The 22,201-nt window shown below is 54.7% G+C and overlaps 2 protein-coding genes across 3 annotated transcripts in view; both read left to right on the top strand.

The window, feature by feature from the left end:
• Positions 1-1,884: 1,884 nt before the first annotated feature.
• On the top strand, positions 1,885-17,458 carry PSMD9 (proteasome 26S subunit, non-ATPase 9; the record flags this gene model as incomplete). Of its 2 annotated transcripts, XM_084253914.1 has the most annotated exons (6): positions 1,885-2,022; positions 5,881-5,983; positions 9,225-9,436; positions 11,999-12,100; positions 17,042-17,130; positions 17,431-17,458. In XM_084253914.1, 6 exons carry the CDS (start codon positions 1,885-1,887, stop codon positions 17,456-17,458), a joined length of 672 nt encoding a protein of 223 aa, XP_084110040.1. The 2 variants fall into 2 exon arrangements, with proteins under 2 accessions (XP_084110040.1, XP_084110041.1); XM_084253915.1 differs by lacking the exons at positions 5,881-5,983; positions 9,225-9,436.
• Positions 17,459-19,970: 2,512 nt separating this feature from the next.
• The window catches only part of CFAP251 (cilia and flagella associated protein 251), a gene marked incomplete at both ends in the record, with an annotated part of 49,016 nt that continues 46,785 nt past the window's right edge, over positions 19,971-22,201 (top strand). The window contains 4 exons of the mRNA XM_084253180.1: positions 19,971-20,120; positions 20,259-20,399; positions 21,319-21,332; positions 21,381-21,789. Of these exons, the coding sequence (XP_084109306.1) occupies positions 19,971-20,120; positions 20,259-20,399; positions 21,319-21,332; positions 21,381-21,789 (714 nt within the window). The remainder of the gene's footprint in view (positions 20,121-20,258; positions 20,400-21,318; positions 21,333-21,380; positions 21,790-22,201) is intronic.

The following is a 22,201-nucleotide window of genomic DNA, read 5'->3' as shown; positions in this document are numbered from 1 at the left end:
CTGGGTACAGTCAGAAGCGCGGGAGGGTGAGAGAATTCACCAGAGCCAGAGCGGGGAGCAGAGCAGGCAGAAGGACCGAAGTACACTGCTGAGGGGAGCAGCGGGCGGCAGGAGAGGTCTGCGTGCCATGTGGGACCCTCCTCCGGAGGCCGGGGAGCAGCCGGGGATCGAACTGGCACCGCAGAGGTTGCGGGCAGCTTCGCAACCGAGCGCTCAACCGCTGCGCCACCGGGGAGGCCCGAGGACGGTAAATTTTAAGGCTGGGGGGTGGGGGGCGGGAGGGGAAGGATTGGGGTCAGAATGGGGTGTTTGCAATTGTATGGGGGAATATAAAAATAAAATTTAATATTAAAAAAAAATTTTAAGGCTAATAAGGACAATAATTTTTAAGAGACCTTGGACGGGGGTCGTGAAAGAAAGACTAAGATAAGAGCTGTAAAGCTGGACACAGCTGCCCAGGCATGTACGGCCCCTGAGAGAGAGCCAGTCACAGAGAGGGTGACGAGATTGTAGAAAAGAGGAAAAAGGTTTAAATATCCCCTAGACACAGGCCCATGCAGTGTCTTTGCCCCTCCTTGCGTCGCTGCCTGGAGTCTTCACTTTTCCTCTAAATCAACTTTCTCTTTATTTTCTAAATAGTGATTTGCTCCTCTGTGCTTATTTATCTGAGGGTTTGTCTACAAATTCTCTTCTGTGGCATCATGGGACAAGAACCCCATGTCATTCAAGGGTTATTGGGGTGAAAAGCAGCAGCTGTGATCACAATAACAGGGCACACAGCTTCACCAGAATCCAGACAAGGATCTCACACTGCACTTGTTATCTCATTAGTTTTCTTTAATCTAGGAGATGGCCTAGCTTGTGTATGTGTGTGTGTGTGTGTGTGTGTGTTTGTGTTTATTTCACAACAGCGGCTTTTTGAAAAGTTCAGCTATTAATAGTTGTTTTGAAGAATGTCCCTCAAGTTAGATTTGTGTTTGTTTTTCATGATTAGATTCAGGGAAAACATGTTTGAAAACTACATAGGTGAAGGTGTTGTTTTCAGCGTAAATATTAGGAGGCCCTTGTTATGTGCTAAGTGTCATGGTTAACTGGGTTGACATTTGGCTGCTTAATTTGCTAGTTAGGAAGGTTGGTTATTGAGATGTTTTCTCAATACTAGTAGTCCTGGATTCATGAGGTTGTTAATACATTAATAATACTAGCAATTTATTAGTATTCTTATTATCACTATGCTCTTTACCAGCATTTATAGAGGATTTAATGTGTGGTGGTCACTGAGCTGCTTTTCATTTTTCTTTGCACTGAAGATCTGGGGTGTAGGCCAGAGGTATGTGTGTGGGGGGGAGAGGATTCACCAGAGTGGGGAGCAGAACAGGCAGATCTACTGAAATACACTGCTGAGGGGAGCAGCAGGTGAGTCAGGAGAGGTCTGCTGCGCCATGTGGGTAACTCCCTGGCTGGGGATGGAACTCAGGCTGTTGTGGTGACAGTGCTGAGCCTTAACCCCCAGGCCACCAGGGAGGTGCGTCCTGGATCCTTTTACCCCTCAGGCCCTAAGGGCAGTGTAAAGCACACAGGAGGAATTTATTGGCAAAATGGCAGCTCTTTGACAGATGACTATCAAAACCGCACTAAGAATACGGCAGTGGTAAGAGCCCCACACTGCTCCTGGCGAGCCAGGCCCAACCGCTGGCTCCGGAGGGGCGTGGCTCCATGACCCCGCCCCAAACCACGCCCATCAGGCAAAAGCTCCGCCCCCGCCCCGACTGGCGCTCGCGGACGGCCACGGTGTTTTGGCCCGCGAGAGGAGCCGTAGCCACAGTCTTCTCGGGCGTCCGCAGCCGGGAAGCTCTGCGGCCTGGATCGCCCGCCTGGACCGCGATGTCGGACAAGGAAGCCGGGGGGAGCGGGGGCGCGGCGGAGGCGGGCGCGGTGACAGTCAGCGACGTCCAGGAGCTGATCCGGCGCAAGGAGGAGATCGAGGCGCAGATCAAGGCCAATTACGACGTGCTGGAGAGCGTGAGTGGGACGCGGGGCTCCGGGCGGGTTGGGGCGTGCCCGGGCCTCCGGACCCGCGCCCCCGACCCGGAAGGCCTGGGAGGCCGGGCGGGCTCCCCGCACCCCCGCGGGAGGCCCGGGCGCCGCGGCCCTGTGGGCAGCAGGCGGCGAGGCCGGCGCCGCGAGTCCCCGGGACTCTCCTGTGGTCCCGCGCTGAGCCGGGCCTGTTTGTGGGGCTGACATTGCTCAGCGCTTTTCACGCTCGCAGCCACCCTTGGGGTGATTCTGTTACCCTCCCGCCCCTGTGGGGGCCAGGAAAGACACGTGACTGAATTCCAACTTGCCTCCAGTCCCAGAGCTGATGAGTTTGCAGAGGCAAGGGGATAATCACTGCCTTCCCCGATGTCCTGTGCTTTGCTAACCACCTTCCAGCCCGAGCTTCTTAAACTTTGTATGTGCGAATCGGCTGGGGATCTTGTAAAAATTCAGTCTGACCAGAGCTTCTGGTCTAAAGACCAAGCTTTGAGTGACACGTAAAACTCATTATCCTTACTGTACGAGGAGGAAAGTGAGGTCCAGAGTGTGGCAAACCCTTGCCTAGAGTCAGGCGACTAGGAAGTGACAGTGGTAAGACTAGTTCCCAGGACTGTCTGACGCCAGAACTGATACAGTTTTTCTCATGCCACGTAGTGTAAAACCACAAATCAGAGGAAGGGTGCATTAACTACATCCTCTATAGGGTGGATGGAGGCCTTTCAGGTGACGGGTGTAAGATGAAGTGTGGTATGGAGGTCAGGTTACCATTTTTACTGGGTGCTGACTCTGCTTGAAGGTTGCTGGTTTATGGGTGTGTTTTATCATGAAATCTGCACAACTACCTGTGAAGCTGGTATGTTTCCCCCACGCTAAAAAAGGAGAAATTACTTGCTCAAAGTCACGACATAGAATTCTCATCTTAGGCCTGTTGGAACCTGTGAATCTGGAATCAAGGGCTCTGCCAGCAATTTCTCGAATTTTAGCTACTCTTCTACCATAAACCCGATGCTGTATCCATATACTTCCTGTACTGATGCATTCTTGATATTTTTCTTAAGGTGGCCCACTTTTTTACTGGGGTGCAGGCCAGAGATGCAGGGGAGGTGACAGGATTCATCAGAGAGAGTGGGGAGCAGAACAGGCAGATCTACTGAAATACACTGCTGAGGGGGGGCAGTGGGGAGACAGGAGAGGTCTGCTGCGCCATGTGGGTAGCTCCCTGGCTGGGGATAGCTTCATAGTGCTGTGTCTTAACCCCTTGCGCCACCAGGGAGGTCCTATCTCAAAATTGTTAAAACAAAATGGAGGGACCCAGAGATGGCACGTGGTGGGGGTGGGAGGGGAGGCTTATAAAGACTAATGTCAAGAGGAGGCTTTTTCCTTGTGCATGGAGATAAGTGGAGAGGGGAAAGTACTCTGGGGTCAGAGTCATCTGATGTCTGGTGTGGGGCCCTACTTGGAAAGCAGTGTCTTATGTAGTCTCAATCAGGAAGGTCAGTCACCTCAGCCATTGTGGAATGGCCACAGGCAGGTACGGGGGGTTGACCCCTGGTACGTGAAAGCTGTATTTACAGTGAGTCTTGTGTCAAGGGAGTGTAGGAGTCTCTTTTTTCTTTCCAAAAGGAAACAGTATGTGTGACCCAGAGGCTTGTGGAGAGAACATGAGAGAAGTAAAAAGAACCCGTTTTCCTGGTACCCGTGGGCAGGACAGTGGGCAGCTTGTCTCTTTGCTAAATAATCACCATCATTTATTATTTTCCATGTAGATTACTCTCCCTGGGCCACCTTAACAAACTGGGTGACTTAAAAACAACAGAAATGTATTGTCGCACAGTTCTGGAGGCTAGCAGGCCAAAATCAAGGTGTTGACCAGGTTCCTTCTAGACATGCTGAGGAAGAATCTGTTCCATGCTTCTCTCCTAGTTTCTGGAGGCTGCTGGCCCTGGTGGGCTTGTAGCTGTGTAACTCTAGTCTCTGCCTTCCTGGCCTCCTCTCTGTGCGCTAGACTGCCCTCCTTTCTCTCATAAGGACACCTGTTCTTGGATTTAAGAGCTCACCTAAGTCCAGGATGAACTCATCTTGAGATTTTTTTTTTTTTTAAAGATTTGTTTTATTTATTTATTTATACAAGCGCTGGGTACAATCAGAAGCGCGGGAGGGTGAGAGAATTCACCAGAGCCAGAGCAGGGAGCAGAGCAGGCAGAAGGACCCAAGGACACTGCTGAGGGGAGCAGCGGGCGGCAGGAGAGGTCTGCACACCATGTGGGACCCTCCTCCGGTGGCCGGGGAGCAGCCGGGGATCGAACCGGTGCCACAGAGGCTGCGGACAGCTTTGCAACCCAGCGCTCAACCGCTGCGCCACCGGGGAGGCCCCATCTTGAGATTCTTAATTACTTTTGCAAAGATCTTTTTTCCTAACAAGGCCACGTTTACCGGCTCTGGGGGCCAGAGCTCCAGGGGGCACTGTCCACCTCAGTCTGAATGTATCTGGACTGCACTGGGCATTCTGCACAGGCCAGCTCGTCACTTCTCACAAGTGAGGAGGGAGCTGAGTGCCAGTATTCTCATTTTATAATTGAGGAAGTGAGGCTTAGAGAAGTGAGTGTCTTAGCCAAGGGCACCCATACTGTTAGGCGCAGAATTGAGAGTCAAAACAAAATATAATGACTGGCCTCCCTGGTGGCACAAGCACTATGAAGCTATCCTCAGCCACTGTAGCCTGAATTTGATCCCTGGCCAGGGAGCTACCCACATGGCGCAGCAGACCTCTCCTGTCTCCCCACTGCCCCCCTCAGCAGTGTGTTTCAGTGGATCTGCCTGTTCTGGTCCTGCTCTGTCTCTGGTGAATCCTCTCACCCCCTGCATCTCTGGCCTGCACCCCAGCTCTTGTATGCATAAATAAATACATCTTTACAAAAATATATAATGATGGCACCATCCCTGCATCATAGGGCATTTCACTGCTTGTGTCCATGCTCTGACTTGTGTAGGAAAAGACTTGAGGATGTTGAACAGTGTATTGTTTTAAGTAGGGGGCAAATGCCCATTATCAAAATTCAAAGTCTACAAAAGGATATCAAATGAGAAGTCTCCCTCCCATCCAGTTCCCTGCCCCAGAGACACCTGGTGATACTGCTGTATCCTTCCAGAGATGAAAAGCCTCTTTGAAAGTCCTCTTAGATCTCTTTATTTCCAGAAGAACCACAGTCCTGCCCCAGCTGGGTGCTCTTTGGGGCTTTCACTCCCCTCCAGCTTCAAGGCCGCCAGCCAGGTGTCGGGAAGGAGGGCTGGGAGGAGCGGAGGAAGAGACTGGCCTTGGGAATGATGTTCAAAGAGTGCTGAGTTTTATCTGCACTGTTCGAACTTCAAAAAAGGAGAATGGTCTCCCGCCTTCCTATGTCATTAAACATTCATTAAAAGAATATACTGGGCCTCCCTGGTGGCGTAAGGGGTTAAGTCTCAGCACTATGAAGCTGTCTGCAGCCACTGTAGCATGAGTTCGATCCCCGGCCAGGGAGCTGATCCACATGGCGCAGCAGACCTCTCCTGTCTCCCCGCTGCTCCCCACTCTGTCTCTGGTGAATCCTCTCACCCCCGTGCACCTCTGGTCTGTACCCCAGTTCTTGATACATGCATAAATAAAATAAATCTTAAAAAAAATAAATGAAAGAACACGCCACCTCAGAGGGTCGTTGAGAGATGGGCCTGGCGTGCCCTAAGCCGTCAGTCCATGCAGCTGTGGTTGCTGTCGCCTTGGTTGTGGCTGCAGACGAGAGGGGTCTGGGAAAGGTTTTGAGGACTTCATTCCTGTGAATTTTTTTTAACCACATCTCCTTCCCACAGCAAAAAGGTGTTGGGATGAGCGAGCCGCTGGTGGACTGCGAGGGCTACCCCCGCTCAGACGTGGACCTGTACCAAGTCCGCACCGCCCGGCACAACATTGTCTGTGAGTGGCCCTTGAGGGGCGCCCCCACCTCGCCGCAGGGGTGTAAAAGGCCCATGGATGAGATCAGCTCTATTCCATATCACCTCCTCCCTCTCTCCTGCCTTGATGGGCCCGTCTCCTTGTCTCCATCACGGGGCTGAGAACTCAGGGAATGACTTAGAATCTGGGGTTCTGTGTGCAGGGCTTCATTTTGCGTTTTGTTTTGTAACTTTACGTCACTTTATTGCACCAGAAACCCAAGTCAGATACTGCTGATGGTCCTAATGAGGTCAATTACGTGTTAGGAAATCTGTTTGGTTGTTAACGAGAGTGACCTGACTATGGTCACGCGACTATAAAAGGGTCGAGTCTCTCAGGAAAGGCACGTGGAGGTGGGCAGAGCGAGGCCGGCCGCCAGAAACCCAGGCTCTGCCCTCCACGGGCAGCCTTCCCTCTTCAGTCACCTGTCTTGTGCCAGGGGGGCAGGAAGGGGACAAGGAAGGTAGGAAGGGCAGAAGATCCTGCGCAGCTTAGCACCCCTCCTTTTGGGGATCCACCCTGCAAACCCTACCCTCCCGTCAGTTTCTCCTTGCCTCTCTCGGTCCCCCTGCCTGCGGGACGTGGGCAGTGGTCTCCGGTTGGGCCATGATGGGCGTGTCACCGTCACAGATAAAATCTCCTCCTTATGTGTCTGTCTTCACCATCATGGAACGAGCGGCGAGAGAGGTTGGGTGAGGTGTTAGTTTTCTGTTTTTGCTGTAACAGTTGCCAGAGACTGAGGGGCTTAAAACGATGCAGGGTTCTTACCTTAGAGTTCTGGGGTGAGACATCCAAGTGGATTCCATGGGGCTGAGATCAAAGTGTCAGCAGGGCTGCCGCGTCCCTTTTGGAAACTGTAGGGAAGAGCCCGTTTCTTTGTCTTGTCCAGTTTCTAGAAGCGCCCACCTTCCTGGGCTGGCGGCCCTTCCTCCGTCTCCAGCATCAGGGGTCCGTGCCCTCCAGCCTCTGCTGCTGTCATCACATCTCTTTCTCGCACTCTCCTGCCTCCGCCTTTCTCTGATGAAGACCCCGGCGCTCACGTGGGCCCACCGCCTGGATAATGCAGGCTCCCGGCCCCGTCCGTGGCTTCAGCGCCTCTGTCAAGCCCCTCTTGCCATTTGAAGTGACATGTTCACTGACCCTGGGATTAAGATGTGCGCGTCCTTGGTGCAGGGGGCACCCGCGGTCTGCGTGAGAAAGTCGCGCCCGAGGGGCGTTTGTCGCCCACATTGCTCACTCCCATCATGACTTCTCTTTTGCCCTCTTGAATCTCGACTGCACCTCCATCCGTGTTCTGATACAAGACCGCACTTGGTGGGGGCCGAAGCACCCTGGGGATGGGGGCACAGGTTAAAAAACCAGAGCTCCCCAAAGCCACAATATGATCCTAGAATTCTTCTTAGAGCATCATTTTTCCGGAGGATTTGGGGGCGAGAAGCATGCCATTTTTGTAATAAAACAGAGTGGAAGATACAGCGTCGGGGAAAACCATGCTTAGACAATCAGACCGGAGGGAAATTTGGGGCTTTTGGCTAACCCTTCAACTCCCTGGGGATATATTCCCTTGTTTCCATGGTGGGGGCCTCTGGGGGAGCTTTGGGGGCTGCCAGCCTACAGTGGGAAGGGGCACTGACTTTTTCCCCCCCAAATGGTTAGCCAGATGTTCCAGTACCATTTGTTAAATAGTCTGTTCTTTCCCCATTCGTTTGAAATACCAGCAGTATAATGCCGTGAATGTTCAGACATGCTTAAGTCTCTTTCTGGCTGTTTGCCCTGTCCCGCTGATTTACCCCTTTGGGTGCTAACATCACACTTGTCTGAATGACTTCATTGAACTTCAGAATCTGGCTGAGTTATTCCTTCTTACTGGGCTTTTGAAAAAGTACAAGTTTATTTCATTTTTAAAAAGACTTTTTAAAAACAACTTGATTTACAGAAAAATTGGGAAAATGATAGAGAGGTCCCACATTCTCTCTGCTCAGTCTCCCCTGGCATTAGCATTTCACACGAGGATGGTACGTTTGTTCCAACTGCAGGTTTTGATTTTGAAATACACTTTGGAGATATTTTATCCAAGAAAAAAAATTAAATTTTGAATTGCAATATTGTAAATAAGGTCACTCATTCTACTACCCAGTCACTCTAGGTCTCTGCTCACTGCCTGCCAGGGCTTGTTGAGGGTTCTGGGGGGTCCTCATGGGGTTTATTGTCTTGGGAGTGGGGTATCTTTTGGAGTCAAGAGGTGAACCGCCTATTCTCCCCCGACACATTTTCCGTCTTCCTGCCCAGATATGTGCCTCCACTTACTCTATTCTGGGTTCTTTTCTCGTATCTGCATCTGGGGTTTGGGTGGAGCCCCTGAAGTCCAGCTTTGCCCTGAAGTGACAGGACCAGAAGAGCCAGGTCCAGTAGCCATGCATGCCCCTAGTCGAAGGCCCTCCAGGAACTTGCGGGTCTGTGACCCACATAGGCTGGATGCGGCTTGGCTGGCAGCACAGGCTGGCTTGGGTCGATGAAACTCCTCAGAGGGAACTGTGTGAGTGCCCGGTGTCAGAGCATTCAGAGTTGGGGGGCTTGTTTTCAGGTTAAGACATTAACAAAATCCAACCACTCTGCAGGCCTGACCTGCAGGGGTGACTTAGTTGGCCACATGACAGTTCAAAACATTCTGATGTGGCCATTTTAATTTCCCCCCAACTCCTGGTCGCCGGCTCTTCTCCCTGTTAACCTGTCCCGGATCAGACATCATGCTGAGCCTCCGCCAGCAGGTCTCCATGGACTTGTGCATCGCTTTTTCTTGAACAGGCACTAAGAGAAGAGTGAGGTCCTTCCCCCAGCCCCTTCACTCGCTTCCCTGGCCACCTGCTCGCCCCTGTACGCAGCACCCCTTGTGCTGTGGATTCAGCTGCACGATTCCTCCCTTCCAGGTCTCAGATGAAACAGCACTGCCTCTGGCAGCCTTCCCGGATCTCCTGGGTCAGCTTTCCGGCTGGGTGGGCCCTTAGTGGCGGTCAGCAGGCTTCATTGGAATGACTTGTCCATCGCTGTTTTCCTTGCCAGACTGGAAGCTTCTTGAGGATAGCTCAACTGTCTTGTTCACAGATTTGGCTTCAGCCTCTCGCCGAATGTCTGCCATGTAGTAAGGGTTCGTTGAATAGTCAGTGAGTAGATGTGGGAGTCGTGCGTCCTCAGCTGTCTTCCTGACACGGTCTCCTCCTCCCAGGCTTGCAGAACGATCACAAGGCCGTGATGAAACAGGTGGAGGAGGCCCTGCACCAGCTGCACGCTCGTGACAAGGAGAAGCAGGCCCGGGACCTGGCTGAGGCCCACAAAGAGGCCATGAGCCGCAACCTGGGCCAGAGCGAGGGCCTCAGCACCCCACAGCCCTTCGCCAAAGTCAACAGCATCAGCCCTGGCTCCCCTGCCAGTGAGGCAGTAAGCCTATCCCATACCCAGAGGGCCCTGTGGTTCAGGGGCAGTGGTGGGAGGCTCCTGGGAATGGACAGGCCCACTGCGTGCAGCTTAAAATCACTTACCATGACTGCGGCCTGCAGGGGTCAAGCCCCTGCTGGGGCCAGGGCTTTGGAGAGGGGTCAGCTTTCGCTGCCCATTAAAGTGATGGGGGCATGAGGTAGGTGATAGATCTCCTAGGAGAGGGGAGGAATGTTCCTTGGGGCTGTTTTTTCTGGTTACTGAGTGCCAGGCTCACATTGGCTGAACCTTGGTTTGCCTCAGGCATCCTGCCAAAAGAATCCTACATCACCTGGCACGTTTTATTTTTTATTTATTTCATTTTTTTTTTAAAGATTTATTTATGCATACAAGAACTGGGGTACAGGCTAGAGGTGCAGGAGGTGAGAGGATCCGCCAGAGACAGAGTGGGGAGCAGAACAGGCAGACTGACTGAAGTACACTGCTGAGGGGAGCAGTGGGCGAGACAGGAGAGGTCTGCTTTGCCATGTAGGTTGCTCCCTGGCGGGCTGGGGATCGAACTCATGCTGCAGAGGCTGCAGACTGTCAGATTTTTCATAGTGCAGTGCTTAACCCCTTGCGCCACCAGGGAGGCCCGTTACCTGGCACATTTATTTTTTTAAAGATTTATTTATTTATTTATACAAGCACTGGGTATGGTCAGAAGCGCTGGAGGGTGAGAGAATTCACCAGAGCCAGAGCAGGGAACAGAACAGGCAGACTGACGAAATACACTGCTGAGGGGAGCAGCGGGCGAGACAGGAGAGGTCTGTCGCGCCGTGTGGGACCCTCACCGGCGGCCGGGGATCGAGCCAGTGCTGCAGAGGCTGCCGGCAGCTTCGCAGCCCAGCACTCAACCACTGCTCCACCAGGGGAGGCCCATGTTTTAAACAGGTTTACTGAGATATGATCCGTACTGTAAAGCTGACCTATGTAGAGCTTACGCTTCAGTAGCCTTTGGTGTGTGCACAGAGCTCTGTGTCCATCTCCTCAGCCAACCCAGAATACTTCCCTTATCCTGAGAAGAACCCCTGTGCCAACTGACTTTACCCCCGCTCCGCCAGCCCCCTCCACCCTGGGGCCACAGTCTGCTCCAGGTGAATGCGGCTCTTCGGGAGACTTCGTGTCAGCAGGACCCCAGGGTGTGCGGCCCACATGGCTGCCTTCTCCACTTGCTCCACATTTTCAGGGTCCGCCCACGTCTCCATTTCATTCACTCTTTTTTTTTTTTTTTATAATAACTTTTTTTTTTTTTAGAGGCATGTTTATTTATTTATTATATTTGTTTGTTTGTTTTGTTTATACAAGCACTGGGTACAGTCAGAAGCGCGGGAGGGTGAGAGAATTCACCAGAGCCAGAGTGGGGAGCAGAGCAGGCAGAAGGACCGAAGGACACTGCTGAGGGGAGCAGCGGGTGGCAGGAGAGGTCTGCACACCATGTGGGATCCTCCTTCGGTGGCCGGGGAGCAGCCGGGGATTGAACCGGCGCAGCAGAGGCCGCGGGCAGCTTCGCAACCCAGCGCTCAACCGCTGCGCCACCGGGGAGGCCCTCCATTTCATTCACTCTTGTGACTGAGTGGTTGTCCGTTGTGTGACTCAACTATATTTTGTTTCTCCGTTCTGCTTTGGTTTCCATTTTTGACTCTGGATGATGTTGCTGTGAGCATCACGCGCAAGTGTTTACGTAGACGTGTAATTAAAATTTAATCCCACAACCACCTTCTGGGAAAGGCACGAATCTTTCCTCACTTCACCTGAAGGGAGAAGCCTCAAAGATTGGGCATAACTTGGCCTATGACACAGAGCTCCCCGGCGGTGGCCCTGGGCTCCCCCTTGTGCGGCTCTAGTAAAGGTGTCCAGGTCCGCCCGAAGTCCCAACTCTGGAGGTGGCAGCAGCTCCAAGCAGGTGAGGGGAAGTCAGACGCTGCTCTCTGCAGTCTCCACCCAGGGCCAGGCACAGGTCAGTCTGTGCCTGTTTCAATCTGGGGTTAAAACTTAAGCAAGTTTGCCCTTGGAACCCCCAAACCAGCAGCGACAGGCACAAGGCTGACAGGATTAGAGGGACCCCCTCCTTAGAGCACATCACCATTCATCCAGGGTTAGCAAGACAGACTTTATGTGACTCAGTCTTGTGATCAGTAAGGACAACTGGCAAGACCCGGATTCAGGGCCCAGGGCCACCGCTGGGGAGCTCTGTGTGCTGGGCCTAGTTATGCCCGGTCTTTGAGGCTTGTCCACTTGAGTGAAGTGGGCAAAGATTTGCACCTTTCCTGGAAGGTGGCTGTGGGATTAAACTTGAATTCCATGTCTATGTAAACACTTGCGCATGATGTTCGTAGCAACATTATTCACAGTAGTCAGAACGTGGAGGAGTCCCCCATCACCCCCTTGTGAGGTGTCTGAGTCACTGCCATCTTCTCCCTGTTCAAGACGAGCTTGACCTGTCGGCCCACCGGTGCTGGAAGGTGAGGAGCAGAAGCACCACCTCGAGCCTCTAGCCTGGTTTCCGTTTTCTCTTCTCTGTAGGGCCTGCAGGTGGACGATGAGATTGTGGAGTTTGGCTCTGTGAACACCCAGAACTTCCAGTCGCTCCAGAACATTGGGAGTGTGGTGCAGCACAGCGAGGGGGTGAGTTGGGGCCTGCGGCATCTGGTCAGTGACCTAGAGTTGCCGGCGCCTTTGACAGCTGCCTTTGCATCGGCTGTTCCTCCTCCTGGAATGCTTTTCCGCCCAGTGGCCCTCACCTTCCTCCCTCACCTCCCACTCTTATACAAATGACACCTCAGTGAGGCCCTTCTGGCTCTTTTCTTGGTAGTGGAACCTCAACAGAGACCTGTGCTTTGCAAGAGAAAGATGGGACTCAAAGCTAAAGAAGTTATTTCCTAAAGTTTTTGGTTTCCGAGCAAAATCTTCTCTTTACACAGCAGTTCTTGCCTTGCCTTCCGCCCTCTCACTTCCTGCCGTTCACGCTGCTTGTCCCGTGTAACTGTCAGAAGGAGGTGCCTGGCCAGCTGCCCTGCCCCCCCAGCAGTCAGGCCCCCACTTCCACACTGGCACCTCGTCGGGTCTGTGCCTGCTGCAAGTTTGAAATTCTGACTGTCAGTCTCATCAGTCTTTTACGTTGTGGCTTTTGCATTTTGTGTCTGCTTGGAGAAAATCTAGTGGTGTTCTTTTGCTCCTTCGTTATTCTTGAATCCATCTGTGTAAGTTGTGTAAGTTTTATTGGGGCACCACTGGAAGTGCACGGATCAGTGTCAGCCCGTGCGCAGAGCTGTGAGTCCCTCACCACCATCAGTTCTAGCCCGTCCTCATTGCCTAGGAAAGGACGGGGTTCCCACTGGCGGTCCCCCCACTCTCCCTCCCCCCCAACCAGAACGGCTCTGTCGGAATGGATTTGCTTATTCTGGACATTTCATATAAACGGGGTCATAAGCTGTGTGACCTTTGGTGACGACCTTCTTTCCCTGACACGTTTTCAGGGTCCGTCAGCATTGGAACAGGCGTGGCATTTCATTCCTTCTTATGCCCGATCAGTGTCCCCTTGTGTGGAGACGCCGCGGTGTGTCTAATTTACCCATTCATTCGTTGATGAATATGGGGGTGGTTTCTACTTTTTGGTAATGTTGAATAATAATGCTCCGAACATTCATATGCAAGTTTTTGTGTGGATGTGTTTTCAGTTCTCTTGAGTATGTACCTAATCTGGGTTGAATGTTGTGAATGTTGTGAGGTAAGGCACTAAATTTTCTCCCCCAAAAGGAAATGTACTGTGCTGATACCTTTTATGGAGTAGAAAATGCTTGACCCACTTATTTATATTGCCACCTGTTACATATCAAATTCCAATGTGTTACATTCTTTTTTTTTTTTTTAAGATTTATTTATTTATGCAATCAAGAACTGGGGTACAGGCCAGAGATGCGGGGAGGGTGAGAAGATCCACCAGAGACAGAGCGGGGAACAGAACAGGCAGACTGACGAAATACACTGCTAAGGGGAGCAGCGGGCGTGACAGGACAGGTCTGCCATGCCATGTGGGTTTCTCCCTGGCCGGCTGGAGATTGCTTCATAGCCTGGTGCTTAACCCCTTGCACTACCAGGAAGGCCCAGCGTGTTACATTCTTCATTTTGTTTTCTTGTCTGTTCTTATCCTTTCTAGGGTTCCCTCAAAAATTTGTTTTCCTTGTTGGCTTCCTTTTAACATCATTCTCTAAAGGGTGTATTATTTGTCTATCAGTGAGTGAAGAATCACCCCCAATCGAAGCAGCTTGAAACAACTAATAGCTGTTCTCGTTCACAGCTTCTGAGGGGCAGGCATCCAGGGAGGCTGAATGGGGTGCTCCTGGCTTGGGGTCCTCAGGAGGTCTTAGTAGTGTGGAGGCTTGAGAGGGGCTGGGAAACTAGCTCCTGAGATGCTTCTCTCACATGGCTGTGGGCGGGAGGAGTCAGCTCTAAGCCATGTGGCCTCTGCATGGGGCTGCTTGAGTGTCCTCACAATATGGTGACCGTCCCCTGAGCCAGTGTTTAAGAGAGCGGGCAGAGGAAGCTACAGCAGTGTCTTTGACCCAGTCTCTGAGGACACAGACTGTCACTAAGTCGTTAGAAGTGACTCACTGAGTCCAGCCTACACTCAGGGGGAGATTAGGCTTTTCCTCTTGAAGGAAGGAATATCAAAGAATTTAGGGACATAGTCTAAAACCACCACACAAGGTTTCTATATTCTCTACTTGCTCAGTTACCAGCTTGTGCCCTGTCTCGGAACTTCTCATTTTGTGGCCATTCCTTGTCTGTGTGGACTTCTTTCCCCTTTACTTATGTGTCTGTGTTATCCCTTTACTGTTCAGTCATCATTTTTTTTTTAAGAATTATTCCTTTATTGTAAGATTTTTATTTTATTTTTGTGTAGAAGAACTGAGGTGTAGGACAGAGGAGTAGGGTGGGGGGCATTCACCAGAGACAGAGTGGGGAGCAGGACAGGCGGATCTACTGAAATACACTGCCGAGGGGAGCAGCGGGGAGACAGGAGAGGTCTGCTGTGCCGTGTGGACAGCTCCCTGGCCGGGGATCAAAGTCAGACCATAGACGTGATAGCGCTGAGACTTAACCCCTAGGCCACCAGGGAGGCCCCCAAAGTATCTGTTTTTCATCCCCCTGCCTGCTAGGGCAGCTTTCTAGCATATTCTGGGGTACTCACATCTCTTGTGTGACTCGATACACTTGTACACTTTGTAGTTCTCTGGCCTCCTTGCTGCTGGCTTGTTCTGTAAACACATGTAGTACATACATGGTCAAAACCAAACCAAAAACACAGAATGAAAGTCTTCTTCAAGTCCCTTTCCGTTCCATCAGAGGCTGTCAGGCCGCACGTCCTTCCAGGGAAGGTCTGTCTGCGCTGGCGTACAGGGCTATGACTTGTTTTTATCAAGGTATAATTTACTTACAGCAAAATTCACCTTTTTCAGAGTACAGTATAGACGAGAACTGTCACCAAATGATCCATAGTGTCCAGAAATGGTGCTGTGTCCCTTTGTGGTTAACTCCTCACCCACAGGCGGGCTCTGGTCTGTGCTCCAGCTGCGTAGTTCATCTTTTCCACAACATCATCTGCACGGGCCTGTGTGTGGTCTCTTAACCTGGCTTCTTTACTCGCATCATGATCTGAGGTTCTTCCATGTTGGGGCGTCTCTTTGGCTCCTCCCTCCTGTTGCTGAGTAGTGCTCCGCTGGTAGACAAGCCCCGATTGCTTACCCAGGCTGGGGGTGAGGGGCATTTCGGTTGTTTCCAGTTGCGGGTGATTACTGGTAGTGGCCCCTGTTTCCAGCCCACCTTTCCTGGTTAGGTATAGTCTTTGGCTTTTTGTAGCTCTCTAAATCCTTCCCCAGAGTAGTTACTCAGTCCTTTTTTTAGCAACAGAACCTTTTTTGCAAATGAAATTTCATAGGGGAATTCCAGGATGCAAACAGATGAAAGCTGAGAGAGCCTGGGGGGAGCTCACCCCCCAGGGCCCTGGATTCTCCTGGGGCCGGAGCCCAACTTGCGAGTGAGGCTCCAGGTGTGCGGGACAGCTCTGTGAATTGAAAAACCAACAGCATGCTGTTGTTGGGCATTTAGGTAGTTTCCAGTTTTCTGGAAACATTGAGATCGTGCTGTTGCAGTCAGAGCTCTGTTTCTTTGTATAACTTTCTAAATGTGTGTTTTGGGACAAAACATGTATGTTTTCAGAGGAAGAGATTGAAACCCACTGAATCATGTGCTTTATTTTTATTTTTATTTTTTTAAAGATTGATTGATTTATACAAGAACCAGGATATAGGTCAGATGTGTGGGAGGGTGAGAGGATTCACCAGAGACAGAGCAGGGAACAGAACAGGCAGACTGACTGAAACACACTGCTGAGGGAAGCAGCGGGTGAGACAGGAGGGGTCTGCCACGTCATGTGGGACCCTCACCGGCTGGGCAGTGTCGAACCTGCGCTGCAGAGGCTGCAGACAGCTTCACAACGCGGTGCTCAACCACCTGCGCCACCAGGGGAGACCCTGAATCATGTGCTTTTAAATGGTGAAATTTGTCTCAGTAATAAAAATCATGCATGTGTATCGTAAACAGTGCAAAAACAATCAAGAAAGAATAGAATCCCTGCCCCCTCCCTCTGTGGGCCTCCCTGCCCAACTCTGCGTGCTGGCCAGCCCCGTGCCGGTGCTAATGGGGAGCAAGGCAGGTCATCAAGGGCCTGCCTTGGAGGCACGGGTAGGGAGACAAGCACCAGTCCTGTGGTCACAGCTACGTGGCCACACTGGTCAGTGTTGAGAGAGCACCTGAAGGAAAAGTACAAGGAGGCTAGCAAAGTAAATAATGGGGTCCTGACTAATTTGGGGGTGAAGGAGATGTTCCTGAGCATCTATACGTGTTTAGATGCTGATGAAGTTGGGGAGACGGGCGGGGAGAGGATCCTTCCAGCAGGCCTTGACAGGAGCTGGGAGGACAGAGAAGCTGGGCTGGAGCGGGGAGTGGAGGGGGGCCAGGCCTGCAGTTCCCAGTGAGGATTTTGCTCTTTCTCCTTGAGGGACAGTAGGGAGCCGTGCACCCCCAAACTGGAGAGTAACAGATGTTAGTGGCTTCGTTACTCTGGGCCGATTTCTCCAGATGCGAGGTAGAGAATTGATGGGAGTTGGTGGCTGAGTCTAGAGACAGTGGTGGCTGCGATGAGTGGGCTGGAGGGGAAGGAGGCGGGCCACTCAGAGGCATCTAGGAGGTGAAACAGGTGGACCTCAACATGACAGACGGCGCCGAGGAGGCCCCGTGGGTTTCCAGCTGCCCAGCCCTGCCACTTCACTGAACTGAGAGTCCAGTCTGAACTGCGGGGAGGACGAGTACCCCCCCAGGAAAGTTCGCAGCCCTGCTCGCTGGCCCGAGCGTGCCAGGCCCCCGCTCTCCTGCCAGTTGCAGGCTCAGGCTTAAAATAAGCCCCTTACTAGTCTGCCCAGCACAAAACAGAGGCTCCACACTAGAGCCTGACCTTGTTTGAGCACTGAGGTAGCTGTGCGCGAAATGAGCTGCTTTTCCTTCCAGAAACCCCTGAACGTGACAGTGATCCGCAGAGGGGAAAGTCATCAGCTTAGACTCGTCCCAACACGCTGGGCCGGAAAAGGACTGCTGGGGTAAAGTATCTTTTCTGTTCTCTCTGCTGCGGCACGGGAACCTTTGCTGGACATAAAGCAGGGGGTCCTGGAACTGAAGGGGGTCCCCAGAATGCCTGCAGAAATGCTCGGTAAACACTTGCAGGAATGTGCTTACTGGGACGGAGGTGGAGGGAGCCCTGATCTTGCTGGTTCTTTCATTAACTGGGCATTTGCTTTGAAAGAATAAAGATGTAGGGAAAAGCCTAAAGGGATCCCCTTCTGTCCATCCTGACCGGAGCCCCCAAACTGAACTCTGTTCCTTTTTCTTTTCTCTTGCAGCTGCAACATCATCCCTTTGCAAAGATGACTGGCCCTGGGCACAGGAACAGGGAGCATCTTCCTTTGCCCCTGACTTGGGTTGATCAGGGATTCCCTCCCTTCCTTCTCTCCCCCAAGTTTAAGGATCTGGAAGAGGCTGGAAGCCTGAACTTCTGGGTGGTGGGAACCCCGTGGCCTCCCACTGTAACCTCCCAGGACTAAGGCATCGTTAAAAACTTCACTTGTGTTTAGCATCTTTTGCAAGTTAGGCCATGGACCCAGATGGGAAGCCTCTGGATTGTGGGCGCGTGGGCTCAGTTTAAAAGGCAGGTGCTGATGGGACTTTATTCTTTTAGGACTTTTTCCCCCCAAATAAACAGTTTTGAAGTGCTGATGTGACCATGTTATCACGCCACCTGAATTACTTATGAACCTCTCAAACCGAAGCTCAGCAGTTAGAACATCCTCACAGAAAGCTGGGCAAAGTAAGCCTGCGGTTGTGCTGGAGTCAAGATTTGACCAGGTCGCCTCAGGGATGCCATCCTCGAGGGGAGATGCCGCACCCCACTGCTGTGCCCGCCCCAGCACCCATCCAGAAGAGGCTGAGCAGCGGGGGGCCTCCGCCCAGAGCTCTTCTGCCACAACTGCTCCCCTTAGAGAGTAAAGAAGTTGGAGCTCTGGGTGGCTCCCCAGGCGCGGCACCCCCTCCGTCACCCACCAGAGGGCAGCGCGCTCCCTTCACTTCCGAATAAAACTCCGCAGATCAACGTCCAGTGCGACTTGACCATCCAGCCTTGTGACATGTCTCCAGGACCGGGCGGACGGGCTTGACGCTGCCTAAGGGAGCGTGGTGTGGTGTGTGTGGATCTGACGCCTTGACGAGCTGATCCTCCTTATGTTTTCTCTAACGTGGCAAAATGGGCTTCAGTAACTCCTTGTGACCCTGTGTCTTGCTCTGCCTCCCTTCACCATGTCACGCATCTGTGCCCACTTCTGCCAAGCCTGCCTGTGCTTTCGGGGACCAGTGATGGCAGTGCGTCTGGGGGTGTGCCTCCAGCCCGGGTTCTAATGCCCCCCCTGGCAAGCCTTCCTGTGGAACACATTTCCCCAAACTGTGCCCTCGCCAGCACGCACACGCCGCAATCCCTTCAGTGGCTGCAGACGGGTTGAGCTTCCCAGTGGTTGCTGTTTAAATGGTGTGTTCTAGTTGCGGTGTCCTCTGTTCTGTTTTTTTTTATAAGCCTTAGATGATAATAAACGCAGCGTGTACCGTTTGGTTTATTCCTCCCTTCCCCTCTTCTTTCTGAGATGTGTACGTATTCATCAGCCAGCACAGGGCGTTTGGGGGGCAGGTAGGGGGAATCAATCACATTCTCCTAAAATGATAGCACCGCGGGCTTCCTGCCCCAGAGCTGCTGGCTGGGTGTCTGCAGGTCTCTGGTCAGGTACCCCAGCATGGCCTTGTGCGGTGGGAGTCCGCTGCCAGGCAGAGCCATCCTCAGGTTTAGCCTTACTGGTCGTGCAGAAAGGTTTTGCGGGAACAGCAAACTGTTACATTATAACCTGCGTGACACCCAAGCCCAGCGAGTTAACACGGCACACGGTGCCCCTCAGGAGGTGTGGGGGCCGTGGTCGGCTGTTAAAAGACAGGGACTTTCATTTGCCCAGAGAATGTTACCAGACGCTTGCACAGGCTCGCTTCACAGTCAAGCTTCCCGCAGGCCCGGGGCCGTCCCGGCGGGAGGGGCGGCGAGTCCTCCCCCGGCCGGCAGGGGGCGCGCCGTCCCCGCGCGACCGCACCTCCCTCCCGCTTTACGGCGGGTCGCCCGCGGCGCTCGGGGTTGCCATGGGACCGGGCTTGGGTGGCAACCGTAACTAGGGAGCCCGAGCGGAGAAGCGGCGGCTGCGGGCGGCCCGGGAGGTGCCCGAGGGGTGCAGGCGGCGGGACAGCCCGGCCTTGGAGGACAGGGGTGGGCGCCCCGTGAGTCGGGGCCCGGGGGGCCCCTGAGCTGGGGGAGGAGGCGGCCCCTGGCGTGCTCCCCACGGACGCCCCCCGCCCCGTTAGGATTCCCGGGCAGAGTCCGGCTGAGAAGCGCGACGCTCCGCCGGGGCCCCGGCTGGAGACGGTCGCGGGGCGCTCGGGCCGCACACCCCGTGGGCTGCGGGCTGGGGGGGGGTGTGCTGGGGGGCGCGGACGGGCCTCCGGGCGGCGCGGACAGCTGCCGGCGCAGCGGCTGAGCCCGGGGGGCGTTTCCCGCGTCTCCGCAGAACGAGCGAAGTCAGACGCCGGGGCGGGGAACGGGGTGGCCGCGCAGCGACGGGGCTGGCAGTGGGGGCCAGGAGCGGCGCCCACAAAGCCCACGCCCTGCCCCGCGCCGCGCCCCTCGCTGCCGGGAGGCCGCTCAGCCCGCGCGCCCGGCTGGACGCCCGTCCCGGGAGGGCCCAGGCCCGGGGTCCCGCGGGGGGGGGCGGGGGGGGACCCCGCGGTCAGCGGTCGGCCTCTTCCAGGGCACCCCGCGGGGAGGACCCTCGGGGCGGAAGAGAAGCCCCCGGAGGCAGGGATGGCGGACGGACGGACGGACGCGGAGGAAGAACATAACTCGAATAAGACAGAAACAGAAAACGCGCGGCCGGACCCAGAGGAGGACGACGGCGCCTCCGCACCGGGACCCTCGCGGGAGGAGCGGCGGGAGGAGGGGGAGCGGCGGGGGGCGGAGGATGAGCGGGAGGAGGAGGGAGGGGGGCCGGGGGGCGAGGAGGGGGCGGGGGAGAGGGCAGCGGCGTCGGGGCAGGAGGAGGAGCGGGAGGAGGAGCGGGAGGAGGGGGAGGGAGCACTAGGCGGAGGGAAGGAGGAGGAGGGCGCCAGGGAGGAGGAGGAGGGAGACGAGGAGGAGGAGGAGGAGGGGGACAGGGAGGAGGAGGAGGGAGACGAGGAGGAGGAGGAGGAGGGGGCCAGGGAGGAGGAGGAGGGGGACAGGGAGGAGGAGGAGGGAGACGAGGAGGAGGAGGGGGACAGGGAGGAGGAGGGAGGGGGCAGGGAGGAGGAGGAGGGGGACAGGGAGGGAAGCGAGGACGGGGGTGAGCAGGCAGCGGGGGGCGCTGCGGGAGAGGCCGTGCAGGCGACGGGCCAGGCCGGGGGAGCGGAGGGCGAGAGCCCCGCGCCCGGGCCGGGTCTGGAGAGACGTTGGTCGTCGGCGGAGCCGGGGCCCGGCGTGCCCGGAGCGTCCTCAGTAAGTACCGCGGCCGCGCGCCCTCACAGCCTCACCCCCGCTCGCTGGGCGCCCCTCGAGGCGGTGCCGAGCCGAGCCAAGCGCTTCCTTAGGACCGGCCTGGGGCGCTGGGGGCGGGCGGCAGGCCCATGACACCCTAGGCCCGTGCCGAGTGCCGGCCGAGCGGTGCTCCCCGCTGACTGCGTGGGGAGCGTGGGGAGCGGGGCCCGCGTGCTCCCGGGGTCCCCGCTTGTGCCCTCTGGCTGCGCCAGGACGCCCCCCGATGCCCACACAGCTCCAAGCCCGCGGAAGGCCGCCTTCTCAGAACGCATTCCCGTTGTTTGTGAGCTATGACTGCTGTTTAGAAAAGGCCCGAACTCCTTAATCCAGCTTGGAGGGTGGTCAGGGAAAGCTTCCTGGAGGAGGTGTGTGCAGGACTGCCTTAACGGGCTGGGGGGTCAGCCCGTGCTTGTCTTGGAGAGTCAGTGTGGGAGCAGCGACGCAGGTGCCCCGCGTCCTCTCCCGGTAGCGGAGCCCAGCTCTGGCCCCAGGAGTGACTCCTGAGGGCAGCCGGCTGTTTGGAGAATGATGTTGCTGGGGTGGGTCACCGTAGGCCGCGTAAGCCGACACCCTGTGAGCCATGGGCTCGAAGTCCCGAGTACCTCCACCTCCTTTTCAAAACGCCCCATCATTCCTGCAGGAGGCCCCGCCAAGGCTGGCTGTCTGGGCATGAAAAGGAACAGGGGTGGGATCTGACATCAGGACCTCCTTGTCTTTCTTTTTTTTTTTTAAGAAAACCCACGTGGGTCACGAGTCCGGGCCTTCTCTACCGTCAGAGAGTTGGGGAACAGGGGAGCCCCTGGATGATGAGAGTCCACAGTTGCAATCTCTTGATTTGGATCAAAACATTTCTGAAGAGCAGCAGCTTACCTCCCCTGAAAGGCAGGCCTCAGGCGAGCGCGGGTCTGAAGCCGCGGCAGTGAGTCAAGACAAAGTGGAACAGGGGCGGAGAGACTCTGAGGAAGAAGGAAGAAGAGAAAGAAAGATATCACAGTTGATGAAGGAAAAGGAATTCCCGCCCACAGCCGCGCTCCTGGCCGAGTCGCTGGTGTCCACCACCACCGAGGACGTTTTGTTTCAAAAGGACGCCAGCACCTCTGTATATCCCCTGGTGAGCGCGACCACGTGCCTCCTGACCCCCCACCCCTCTGCGTATTGTGAAGTAGAGTTTATGCATAGGGGGAGGAATACCGCCAGGAAGAGCCTTTTAAAGGTTTGTTTTATTTATTTATGCATACAAGACCTGGGGTGCAGGCCAGAGGTGCCAGAGGTTGAGAGGACTCACCAGAGACAGTGGGGAGCAGAACAGGCGGATCTACTAAAACACACTGCAGAGGGGAGCAGCGGGGAGACGGGAGAGGTCCGCTGCGCCCTGTGGGTCAGCTCCCTGGCTGGCCGGGGATCGAACTGGTGCCGCAGTGGCTGCCGATAGCTTGATAGCGCTGAGACTTAGCCTCTGCACCGCCAGGGAGGCCTGTAGATCCTTTTACAACAAGCGCTGTTTCTGGGTAGTGCTGGGCTCC

This window comes from Talpa europaea (genome assembly GCF_964194135.1).
Source record: "Talpa europaea genome assembly, chromosome: 14".
In the NCBI taxonomy this organism is placed as follows: domain Eukaryota; kingdom Metazoa; phylum Chordata; class Mammalia; order Eulipotyphla; family Talpidae; genus Talpa; species Talpa europaea.
Note: the sequence above shows the minus strand (reverse complement) of the source record. Positions and strands in the feature narration are given on the sequence as shown.